The sequence below is a fragment of the Sciurus carolinensis genome, chromosome 15 (assembly GCF_902686445.1).
Source record: "Sciurus carolinensis chromosome 15, mSciCar1.2, whole genome shotgun sequence".
NCBI classification, from domain to species: Eukaryota; Metazoa; Chordata; class Mammalia; order Rodentia; family Sciuridae; genus Sciurus; species Sciurus carolinensis.
In genome coordinates this window covers 15780461-15792940 of record NC_062227.1, presented here as the reverse complement: position 1 = coordinate 15792940, position 12480 = coordinate 15780461, and the positions used below count along the sequence as shown (strand labels likewise).

General features: G+C 38.9%; 1 protein-coding gene across 10 annotated transcripts in view; it reads right to left on the bottom strand.

Moving 5' to 3' along the window:
- The window catches only part of Mtcl1 (microtubule crosslinking factor 1), a 131659-nt gene that overhangs the window by 10725 nt on the left and 108454 nt on the right, over nt 1-12480 (bottom strand). For all 10 annotated transcript variants that reach the window (XM_047526500.1, XM_047526506.1, XM_047526503.1 and 7 more), the window contains 2 exons: nt 2264-2560; nt 275-306 (listed from right to left, as the gene is read on the bottom strand). In XM_047526500.1, coding sequence (XP_047382456.1) covers nt 275-306; nt 2264-2560 — 329 coding nt within the window. The remainder of the gene's footprint in view (nt 1-274; nt 307-2263; nt 2561-12480) is intronic.

Below are 12480 nucleotides of genomic sequence, written 5' to 3'. Positions count from 1 at the left end.
AAACCACTGAACACAAGCACCCCTTTTTATATGCAACACAGCCATTACTGGAAAGTCCTTACCATAAAAAGAATACATGTGTGAACACGGCATGTCTAGCCTTTTTGCTGCTCATCCTCAAAAATAACATATTTATGAAACAAAATAAAAAATCAACTACTTACATGTTGAGTCATTTTGAAGTGTTAACATAAAGACTATATTGACAAGATAGAATTTGAAGACCAAGAGATTTTTATTTTAGTTATGTATTATTTCTATCAATCTTACTTACCTTTGAAGATTTCCCTTGTGACTTTCTTCTTCCTGTAAAGAAGAAATAAATTCATCTAAGTCAGTTAGTTTTGGTGCCTAGGATCCTCCACCGTGCCTAAGTGACTCGTTTTGCTCAGCTCCCTTGGGAAGGCATTATTAAAAACACACTGGGACCAAACTTTGGTCAGGAGTGTTACTGCCCTAAGTCCTCTGAAGTAATGAAAGCAGAGTCCATTGCATGATGAGAGGGTTGGAGCATCCACAGTGCAAGGAGGAACCCACATACGGTAGAAAAACTGGCTATAAACCTGCCATGAGGAAGTGGCTCGCTCCTATGCCTCTTCAGAGAACCTCCCCAACTGCATGGACTTCAAAGTCAGCTGTTGAAATGACCTGAATAAGTCTGAATTGAGGGAGAGGGTGGAGGAGGGCGGAGGAGAAGGGAAAGACAGGGAATGGTAGAATGAGTTAGGAGATAGATGTCCCTTGGTTCCAATCTTGCTATGGCAGGTGGCATGACATTCTTAGGCTTGGACACTTGCTTGGTTTTAAACATTCTCAGGATCAGAAGTAAATTTATAGTGACTTCCCCTTAAGAAGAATGAAAGCTGAGCTAGTAGAGACCCGGATGTCTATTGAGAAAATACTCTCCTGCTGACGTGGCTTTGAAGAAGCAAGCCTTTGATAGTAATGAAACATATTCTTCAGGACAGTAAACACCAGAGGGCACATCCCCTCAGGCAGCATGTCCTTGTCTCTGCTGTTCAGATGAGCATGACAGTCCCCACCACAACCAGCTGGAACCACCAGTGTTCCCACCCTCATCCCACATTCTCTCTGCAGTGAAACTGGACCATACAACACTGCCTATAGATCCACCGGGTGGAACTGTGATGATGTCCTCCCAACCCGATACACACTAATGAGGTTAAAGCACTTGAACTCATTGGCAAGGACTGAAAAACAGGTCAAACATCCCTAATTCAGAAAGTCTAAAACCTGAAATGCTCCAAAATCTGCAACTTTTTGAGTGCTGACATGACACCACAGTGGAAGATTCCGTATCATGAAATTTTGTTTCAAGCATGTAATTTTTAACATGCTATAAAAAATTACCTTTGGGCTACATGTATAAGGTATATGTAAAACAAAAATGATTTTTGTCTTTGACTTAAGGGTCCCAATCCCAAGATATCTTATAATATATATGCAAATATTCCAGAATCTACCAAAAAATCCCAAACAAGTCTAGATTCCAGCTTTTTGAATAAGAGATACACAACCTGTATAATTTCCCTGTATTTCAACAATATTATTACACATGAATTGTTCTAAGTATTAAATGTTTGGGAGACCAAATGATGGATAGAGTGATCATTAAGTTGATTAACAGACAACTCTCAATAAAAACTTTTAAAATGAGGTTTTAAAGATGACAAAACAAGAAAAACTAATGCCATGCTGTGGAAATTTCAGTATGCAGCTTTATTCACCCATTTGGTAATCTAATTTACATGTGGTTTCTAAGTTTTAGAGTTTTCTCCACTTTGCCCAGAATAAGATATTTATAGTATGTTACTGTTTGGTGATATTTTCTACTTCTAAACATTAGGAAATTTCTCCAATGCAGATTTTTTTCAGTTATTAGTTTTCTAGAATCAGAAAACTATACTATGATTTCAGGAAAAGTTGAAAATATGTACTTCCTGGAATTATTTACTTCCTCTTGCGTTTTGTTGAACACGGTCATTTTACAGACCTTCATTATGCACAAGACACTAGTCTGTGTTTCTCAACCTGAAACACAGATCTGACCACAGATCACACCAGGAGTTAGGATTAGGGCCAACAAGCAACACCCTCAGTCCTGAAAAGATTTCATTTTCACTCAGTTGACAGGTTACCACTAGAGCCTGCCAGGAGGGTACTCTGGCAGGTACCTGCTGGGTTGAAGGACAACTCCCTCATTCTGCAGCAGTTAACAAGAATAGATGAAACCCAGGCTGACCTCAGGGAGGCAGTTCCTGAATTCCCTCTCAGGCCTGCGGGTTGGTGGCTCCTCTGGCTCGTCATCCAGGGACAAGGCATCCAAGTAGAGGTTCTCACTGGCTGAGCACCTATCAGACTCCTTCAGCTTGGACAGCGGCCGGTCTTCAAATGGAATGGAGTCAGTATCTGCGCAGGGCCACATGGCCATGGGACGGGGCATATGGAGCCCTCCTTGATGGGGAAAGGGGCGGATGTTTCCTTCTTTTTGATCACAGAGGAAACTGCTACCTCTCCGGGGACTGTTCTCTTTCTGCAACTTGAGAATTTAAAAAATGAAAATAATAATTAGCCTCACTTCTTGGTCTGATGGTCTTCCTATACAATGTAGGGTTACTTATGGGTCAATCTGAAAGACTGGGCAAGAAAGAAATGTTCTTACAGTTCCGACCTTAAGTTCAAAATGTAACACAATGCCACACATGCTTTCATAAACAAAGCAGTTTTGTCTGGACGAGAAAGTCTACAGTTACCAAACACAATTGCCAATTAAGATGTAAATATTTCTTTGAATTTTTTTTCTTCATCTTAATTTTAAAATGTTTTTGTTCATACCTCTTAGCACCTTGCATATGAGTCTCACACACTTGTCTTTTGAAAATTCAATATGGTAAAACACATGTTTACAATTGTCTCTAGGAATTACCTTCAGTGATTAAGACATACATGATGGAATAGTATCACTGATTGAAAAACTGAGGGCAAATCTAATTTTCTGAACTATTCCAAATCATTCGGAGAAGGTCATATATAAAACCTGAATGATCAAAGTATGTTAAAATCATTTCACATTAAAAACACTTGCATTCTGCTTGAGAGGATTAAAAGTCTGTTGTAAAGGCAACTAAAGATCTGGTATGATGTAGAGGAAAACTGTCACATATGTTCTTGTTACACTTCTTTGCTCAACTTGATAAATTTAAGCAATAATGGGCAAGCACAGGAAACCTAGGATTTAGAAGATGTGAACTAGAGTCATGAATTTATGGCTTTGCTGGTTTGCTGACAGGTTTAAGTTCCAACTCTGCTCAGCTGTTTCCTCATCTGTAAAATGGAGATAGGCAGATGGGGGTCAACAAGCAAGGTGCAGCCCAGAGGGGCTAGACCCACGTAAAGCTCAAATAAAGGCTAGGGCAAGTGCCTTTCCTGCCTTTTACAGTGTTAGGAGATCTCATGGAGGAAGTCCAGAAAGGAAGCTTAGTAAAATCACAGGAGACGGCTGAGACAGACAGGCAAATGCTTCCCAGAAAAACCCTGACCAGCCTCCCTTCCATTCTCCAGTCTCTCCTCACTGCCTCTGTTACTAAACATGTACAGAAAGCACAATTGAGACCTGAAGCTGTTTCCACCTACGAATCTCTAATGAGGTCTTTACTGGATGAGGAGCTCACATGCTGTCCTGGATTGCCTGCTCTTTTGAATATGTAAATTATCTGAATGATGATAAGTTTGGATTTGACCAAACTTGGGTGGCCACAAACATGTGAAGTGCTCAAGTGCTGAGATGATGCCAGGATATTCTAAAACTCCTCTGAATGTGGACCAATGGATTTTTAAGAAAGTATCTGACCTATGATCTGCCATTTGCCTGCCTCTCGCCTGTCCATCGCCTGCCTTACACCTATCCATCACCCAACGCATGAGGTTCATCTACTGATCGCCCGACAACAGTCAGCAAACTGATCCCCAACCGCCAGTGGAGCACCAGCTGCCTGCTGTTGCATGGAAGTTCACTGCTACAGTACCTGTAGGTTTGATTACACGTGGCTGCCGCCATTTTGAGACAACAGCCAGGCCCCATAGGACCCCTGGCCGGACTGACTGAGCCCCATCTCCAGGATCCCTCAGCCCGACTGATCACTCCCTGCCTCTGGGGCCCTCACATAGACTGACTGCTCCCTGCTGCCAGGACCCACAGACCAACTGACTGCACCCTATCACCAGGACCCCAGACCGACTGATTGCAACCAGCCTCCAGGATCCCACAACCACACCAAACACACCCGACCTCCAGGACCCCTGCCTGACTAACTGCATCCCGCCTCCAGGACCTCCTGTTGACCACGGCCACACCCTGAGCTGCAGCTCCCCATTTGCCAACACATTTCGAAGCCAGAGCGGCCATCTTGGATAATCCTGGAAGCCATAGCTACGATCCTTAGGTGGGGCGAAACCCATCCTGAGACGCCTGCTGGAGGCTTGAAGCTCATTGTCGGGTAACTCTCATGCATCAGGCTACTGAACACTGGGAGGTTTCATTACTATCTGACTGTTATACTGTAGATTTTCATTTTTCTCCTTACTGAAAAAATTTAAGTTTTTATTTCTCTACTTTTCTTGCTCTCTTTTCCTTTTGTTTTCCTGTTCCCTCAGAGTCTCTTTCTCCCTTTTTTACATGCTAACATCCAATTTCTTTTGATTACACTGTCACCCTTTCTATTTTCTAGAACTTCTGTATATTCTTTTCTTATCCCATTAACAGCCACATTCTACATCCCTCTGCATCCTCTTTGTCCTCCATTTGAAACTGCAGACTTTATTGCAAATCTGTTTGTTTTACCGAAGATAATATTTGAATTCATTCCGTTTATTATGACAATTTTGTTATTGTCCTCATAGGGGCTATTTGGTCTACGATTGCATAGTGTCTGAATTGGGCACTGCTAACATTGATCTCCCCTTAAAAAAGGGTTTTGGAAACCTATAGGGCCACTATAAGCCTATAGAGGGAAGTCTGCAATACCTCAGATCTGCACTGCTAGAGGGGAAGATACATGAAAAAACAAGGGAAGAAAATGATCCAAACAAATCTAGATACTATATTAATAGAATCCAATGACAGTATGTTAGAAGAAATGTCAGAAAAGGACTTCAGATTATACATGATTAAGATGATTCGCGAAGCAAAGGATGAGATAAGAGAGCAAATGCAGGCAATGAATGATAATACCAATAAGTTGAAAGAGCAAGTGCAGGAAGCAAACAATCATTTCAACAAAGAGATAGAGATTCTCAAAAAGAAAAAAACAAATGGAAAACCTTGAAATGAAGGAAACAATAAACCAAATAAAAAATTCAAAGGAAAGCATCACCAAAAGACTAGACCACTTGGAAGACAGAACCTCAGACAATGAAGACAAAATATTTAGTCTTGAAAATAAAGTTGCCCAAACAGAGAAGATGGTAAGAAATCATGAACAGAATCTCCAAGAACTATGGGACATCATGGAAAGACCAAATTTAAGAATTATTGGGATTGAGGAAGGCACAGAGATACAAACCACAGGAATGAACAACCTATTCAATGAAATAATATCAGAAAATTTCCCAAACCTGAAGAATGAAATGGAAAATCAACTACTAGAGGCTTACAGAACACCAAATGCACAAAATCACAACAGGTGATTATAATACAGGCACATTATAATGAAAATGCTTAACATTGGAAATAAAGATAGGATTTTGAAGGCCACGAGAGACAAGCATCAGATTACATATAGGGGGAGACCAATACGGATAGCAGCCAACTTCTCAACCCAGACTCTAAAAGCTAGAAGGGCCTGGAACAACGTATTTCAAGCTCTGAAAGAACATGGTTGCCAACCAAGAATCCTATACCCAGCAAAACTTACCTTCAGATTTGAAGATGAAATAAAATTCTTCCATGATAAACAAAAGTTAAAAGAATTTATAAATAGAAAGCCTGTGCTACAGAATGTTCTCAACAAAATATTCCATGAGGAGGAAATGAAAAACAACAATGGAGGTCAGCAAAGGGAGGAACTACCTTAGAGAAAAACCACTCAAAGGAGAAACCAAGCCAAATTAAAAACCAAAATAAGCCAAATGACTGGGAATACAAATCATTTCTCAATAATAACCCTGAACATTAATGGCCTAAACTCATAAATCAAAAGACATAGACTGGCAGAATGCATTAAAAAGAAAGACCCAACAAATGCTGCCTGCAAAAGACTCATCTCATAGAAAAAGACATCCACAGACTAAAGGTGAAAGGATGGGAAAAAAACTACCACGCACATGAATTCAGTAAGAAAGTGGGGGTTTCCATCCTTATATCAGATAAAGTGGACTTCAAGCCAAAGTTAGTCAAAGGGACAAAGAAGGACATTTCATATTGCTTAAGGGAACCATAAATCAGGAAGACATAACAATAGTAAATATTTATGCCCCAAACAATAGTGCATCTCTGTACATCGAACAAATCCTTCTCAATTTCAGGAATCAAACAGACCACAACACAATAATTCTGGGTGACTTTAATGCACTGCTGTCACCACTAGATAGATCTTCCAAACAAAATCCAACCAAAGAAACCACAGAACTCAATAACACAATCAATAACCTAGACTTTATAGACTTATATAGAATATTCCATCCATCACCGAGCGGATTCACTTTCTTCTCAGCAGCACATGGAACCTTCTCGAAAATAGATCGTATGTTATGCCACAAAGCAGCCCTTAGGAAATGCAAAAAAATAGAGATATTGCCTTGTGTTCTATCAGATCATAATGGACTGAGAATAGAAATCAATGACAAAATAAAAAACAGAAATTACTCCAACACATGGAGACTAAATAATATGCTATTGAATGTAACATGGATAACATAAAACATCAGGGAGGAGATAAAAAAATTCTTAGAGCTCAATGAGAACGACAATACAACATATCAAAATCTCTGGGACACTATGAAGGCGGTACTAAGGAAAATTCATTGCATGGAGTGCATTCCAGAAAAGAATGAAAAGTCAACAACTAAATGTCCTAACATTACAGCTCAAAGCCCTAGAAAAAGAAGAACAGAATAACAGCAAAAGTAGTAGAAGATAGGAAATAATTAAAATCAGAGCTGAAATCAATGAAATTGAAAGAAAAGAAACAATTCAAAAAATTGACAAAACAAAAAGTTGGTTCTTTGAGAAAGTAAACAAAATAGACAAACCCTTAGCCACACTAATAAAGAGAAGGAGAGAGAAGACTCAAATTACTAAAATTCATGATGAAAAAGGAAATATCATGACAGACACCACTGAGATACAGAACATAATGAAAAGCTACTTTGAAAATCTGTATTCCAACAAAATAGAAACTACCGAAGACATTGACAAATTTCTAGAGACATATGCTCCTCCCAAACTGAACCAGGAGCACATGCACAATTTAAACAGATCAATATCAAGCAATGAAATAAAAGAAGCCATTAAAAATCTACCATCCAAGAAAAGCCCATGACCAGACGGATTCTCAGACGAGTTCTACAAGACCTTCAAAGAAGAACTCATTCCAATACTTCTCAAAGTATTCCAGGAAATAGAAAAGGAGGGTACCCTACCAAACTCATTCTATGAAGTTAACATCACCCTCATACCCAAACCAGGAAAAGACACATCAAGGAAAGAAAATTTTAGACCAATATCCTTGATGAATATAGATGCAAAGATCCTTAACAAAATATTGGCAAACCGTATCCAAAAACATATTAAGAAAATCGTGCACCACGATCAAGTGGGGTTCATCCCTAGAATGCAAGGATGGTTTAACATTCGTAAATCAATAAACGTAATCTATCATGTCAACAGACTTAAGGATAAGAATCATATGGTTATTTCAATTGACGCAGAAAAAGTGTTCGAGAAAATACAACACCCCTTCATGCTCAAAACACTAGAAAAAATAGGGATACAAGGAACATACCTGAACATTGTAAAGGCTATTTATGCTAAGCCCATGGCCAACATCATTCTTAATGGAGAAAAGCTGAAACCATTCCCTTTAAAAACAGGAATAAGACAGTGATGTCCTCTTTCACCACTTCTATTCAACACTGTCCTTGAAACTCTAGCCAGAGCAATTAGGCAGACTAAAGAAATTAAAGGGATACGAATAGGAAAAGAGGAACTCAAGATGTCACTATTCGCTGATGACATGATTCTATATTTAGAGGATCCAAAAACCTCCTCCAGAAAAACTTCTAGACCTCATCAATGAATTCAGCAAAATAGCAGGCTATAAAATCAAAACGCATGAATTTAAAGCATTTTTATATGCAAGCGATGAAACAGCTGAAAGGGAAATGAGGAAAACAACTCCATTTGCAATAGCCTCAAAAAAAAATAAAATACTTGGGAATCAATCTAACCAAAGAGGTAAAAGATCTCTACAATGAAAACTACAAAACATTGAAGAAAGAAATTGAGGAAGACCTTAGAAGATGGAAAGATCTCCCAAGTTCTTGGATGGGCAGAATTAATATTGTCAAAATGACCATACTACCAAAAGTGCTATACAGATTCCATGCAATTCCAATTAAAATCCCAATGATGTACCTTACAGAAATAGAGCAAGCAATCATGAAATTCATCTGGAAGAATAAGAAACCCAGAATAACTAAAGCAATCCTGAGCAGGAAGAATGAAACAGGGGGTATCGTAATACCAGAACTTCAACTATACTACAAAGCAATAGTAACAAAAACGGCATGGTATTGGCACCAAAATAGACAAGTAGATCAATGGTACAGAATAGAGGACACAGACACAAACCCAAATAAATACAATTTTCTCATACTAGACAAAGGTGCCAAAAATATGCAATGGAGAAAAGATAGTATCTTCAACAAATGGTGCTGGGAAAACTGGAAATCCATATGCACCAGAATGAAACTAAACCTCTCTCTCTCACCCTGCACAAAAATCAACTCACAGTGGATCAAGGACCTTGAAATCAGACCAGAGACCCTGCATCTTATAGAAGAAAAAGTAGGTCCAAATCTTCAACTTGTTGGCTTAGGATCAGACTTCCTTAACAGGACTCCCATAGCATAAGAAATAAAAGCAAGAATCAACAACTGGGATAGATTCAAACTAAACATTTTTCTCTTAGCAAAGGAAACTATCAGCAAAGCAAAGAAAGAGCCTACAGAGTGGGAGAATATCTTTGCTGCTCATACTTCAGATAGAGCACTAATTTCCAGAATATATAAAGAACTCAAAAAACTCTACACAAAGAATACAAATAACCCAATCAACAAATGGGCTAAGGATATGAACAGACACTTCACAGAAGAAGATCTACAAGCAATCAACAAATATATGAAAAAATGTTCACCATCTTTAGTAATAAGAGAAATGCAAATCAAAACTACACTAAGATTCCATCTCACCCCAATTAGAATGGCGATTATCAAGAATACAAGCAACAATAGGTGTTGGAGAGGATGTGGGGTAAAAGGTATACTCATACATTGCTGGTGGGGCTGCAAATTAGTGCAGTCACTCTGGAAAGCAGTGTGGAGATTCCTTAGAAAACTTGGAGTGGACCTACCATTTGACCCAGCTATCCCACTCCTCGGCCTATACCCAAAGGACTTAAAATCAGCATACTTCAGAGATACAGCCACATCAATGTTCATAGATAGCCAGACTGTGGAACCAACCTAGATGTCCTTCAATTGAGGAATGGATAAGGAAACTGTGGTATATATACACAATGAAATATTACTCAGCTATAAAGAATAATAAAATCATGGCATTTGCAGGTAAATGGATGAAATTGGAGAACACCATGCTAAGTGAGATAAGCCAATCTCAAAAATCCAAAGGACGAATAATCTCATTGATAAGTGGATGGTGACACATAATGGGGGGTGAGAGGGGTGCAAGAATGGAGGAAGGAGGGACTGTATAGTGGGAAAAGGGGGGTGGGAGGGATGGGGGGGAGGAAAAAATAACAGAATGAATCAAACATCATTACCCTATGTAAATGTATGATTACGCAAATGGTATGCTGTTACTCCAAGTACAAACAGAAACAACATGTATCCCATTTGTTTACAATAAAAGTAAATAAAAAAAAAAAGAAATTTAACCCAAGCACAAAAAAAAAAAAGAAAGTATCTGCACACAAACTACATCTTAGTGTCCTAAATCAAGTCTGTGTTTATCCACAAGCTGGACATAAGTGTGGCCTTCAAGCCATCAGGAAGAAAGCTAAGAGAAATAATGGGGATAAAAGGACTTTCACTGTTTTTAGTAATTTCTGAGGTTTTCTTTTTATTTTATAAGAAAGATGGAGGTTCTGGGCTGGGGAATAGCTCAATCAGCAGAGTGCGAGCCTCACATGCAAAAGGCCCTGGGTTCAATCCCTGGCACCACAAAAAAAAAAAAAAAAAAAAAAAAAAAAAAAAAAAAAAAAAAGCCTGGGTCTAGATGTTAAGGTTTTGAGGCAGGTTCACAGTCAAATAAGGGAACAAGCAAATCACTCAAGGTTTTAGTTCAGCTCCCTCTTTCCTCTCATCCCCCTCCCCAATGACACAGTTCTTTGCAGTTCTCTTAAATATGCTAAATGCTTTTCTTAAAAAAAAAATAAAAAGGAAAGCTTTTAATTATGTTCATCTAATGCATGTCAGCGCAATTCCATTTCAGCACATGATCATCTCCAAGCTATTTTGGGCAAGGAATTAAAATGCAAGAATCACATTGGAAGCCGTAAATGTGCTCTGAGGGTGTGTGTGAAGAGGGAGAAAGAATGACTAAAGAGGAGAGCTATGAACAAGCGCATTCTAACTCAGTAAAGTGGGACTACAAAAATAAACCCAGGCAGCCAGGAACAGCTTGCACTAAAGCTACTAAGTGTTAGGTTTCCTAAAAACGAACTGGAGTGGTTGTAGCTAGAGGTATCTGTGGCTAAGATGCCTCTGCAATGTGGTAATAGAATAATGGGTTCTTAAAAGATAGGGTTTCCTAGGGCAGCAGCACCCCTATACTTAAAAATCTTGCAGCAGAAAATGTTAAATACAAATAGAAAATTTAACAGATTTGCATTTCAAATAATGTGAGGTACAATAAGTCTTCAAGAGTGTCACCTTACCCAGACCCGGTTGAAAGAAAAAAGGTTGCTTTGTTAACTGGTTTTAAAAGAAGGGCCTTTCATGTTATAAAGCCAGCTGATTTAAGAAAATTACTGGAAGGTGAATGAGTGACATAGGAGCTTTCCTTTATAGCTCTGTTAGTACAACAAGTACAGTGGCAAGTGACATTATGTGCATGTTAATTGGGAACTTAACAATTCTTAAGGAGAAATGTAGTGTGACTCCATAAAAGTTAACTACCCCCCCATCAAATGTGGATTGAGACAAGAGATGTGGATAAAATAAGATGCAATGCATTATAGAACCTGAACCACATTCCCACACTCATTCATCATATAAAATGCCTCATGTGGAGCAGAAATTATGTAGGAATTCAATGACACCAGACAAGTATGAAGCATGTGTTCTAGAGGCGGAAAATGGATTTAGAGTAACTTCTCTCACCATCTGCACTAGGTTATCATAGTCAAGGTTACATGGCTTACCAAGGAGTCAAATATTGAGAGTAGACATTGTGAAGAATGCTCAGTTACATTTCTTCCTTACCTATGGAATGTATAGCTCAAAGTCAAGTGAGCTACCAACCTAGTCAACTGATAAACAAAATCTACACACACTTGCACATGTGTATACATACCCATATATACTTGAGTCACCTTCCTTTTTTACAGAAAATGCCTGTAACTGCTTTACCAACTCTAGGGATTGAGCACCAAGAGTTAGAAAATCTTCTCTTAAAATGTTGACTATCCGGGGAGAAAAGTTCAACTTATTTTTGAAAGCCACCATGATGCATCTGAAGTCTCTGTTCAGTATTAATCAATCTTCTTCTAAAACTGTGTGAAATCCCTGCACAAAAACTGTGGGATCCATCAACTGAGCAGCAGGTGAATGCCTGAAACTCACATGTTCAGATCCAGGATGTTTCAAGGTGCTAACCCTGAGGACAAAAGTTCTGAGGCTGTCCCTTTAGCAGAATTGTTGCAATCCCAACACTATGGAAATGGAGTTCAGCTCCAGTCCATCCTTATCTCTCCAACATATAGTATCAAAACAAGGGAAGAGCTCATCCTAGGTCACTGACACTTCAAAAGCTGAGTGTCATCAGATGGTCTCACTAATTTTTCATTTACTAGAAATTCCTCATTCCTAAAAGCAAGATAAGGATCTAAAAGACTTGCTTAACTTATATCAAGGTGTAACTCTCAAAACAAATGAAACCTGGCAAGACCAACAAGCCCCTATGGTTAATAGGCGAAAGGGACACTGAGAGGGCCATTGCAG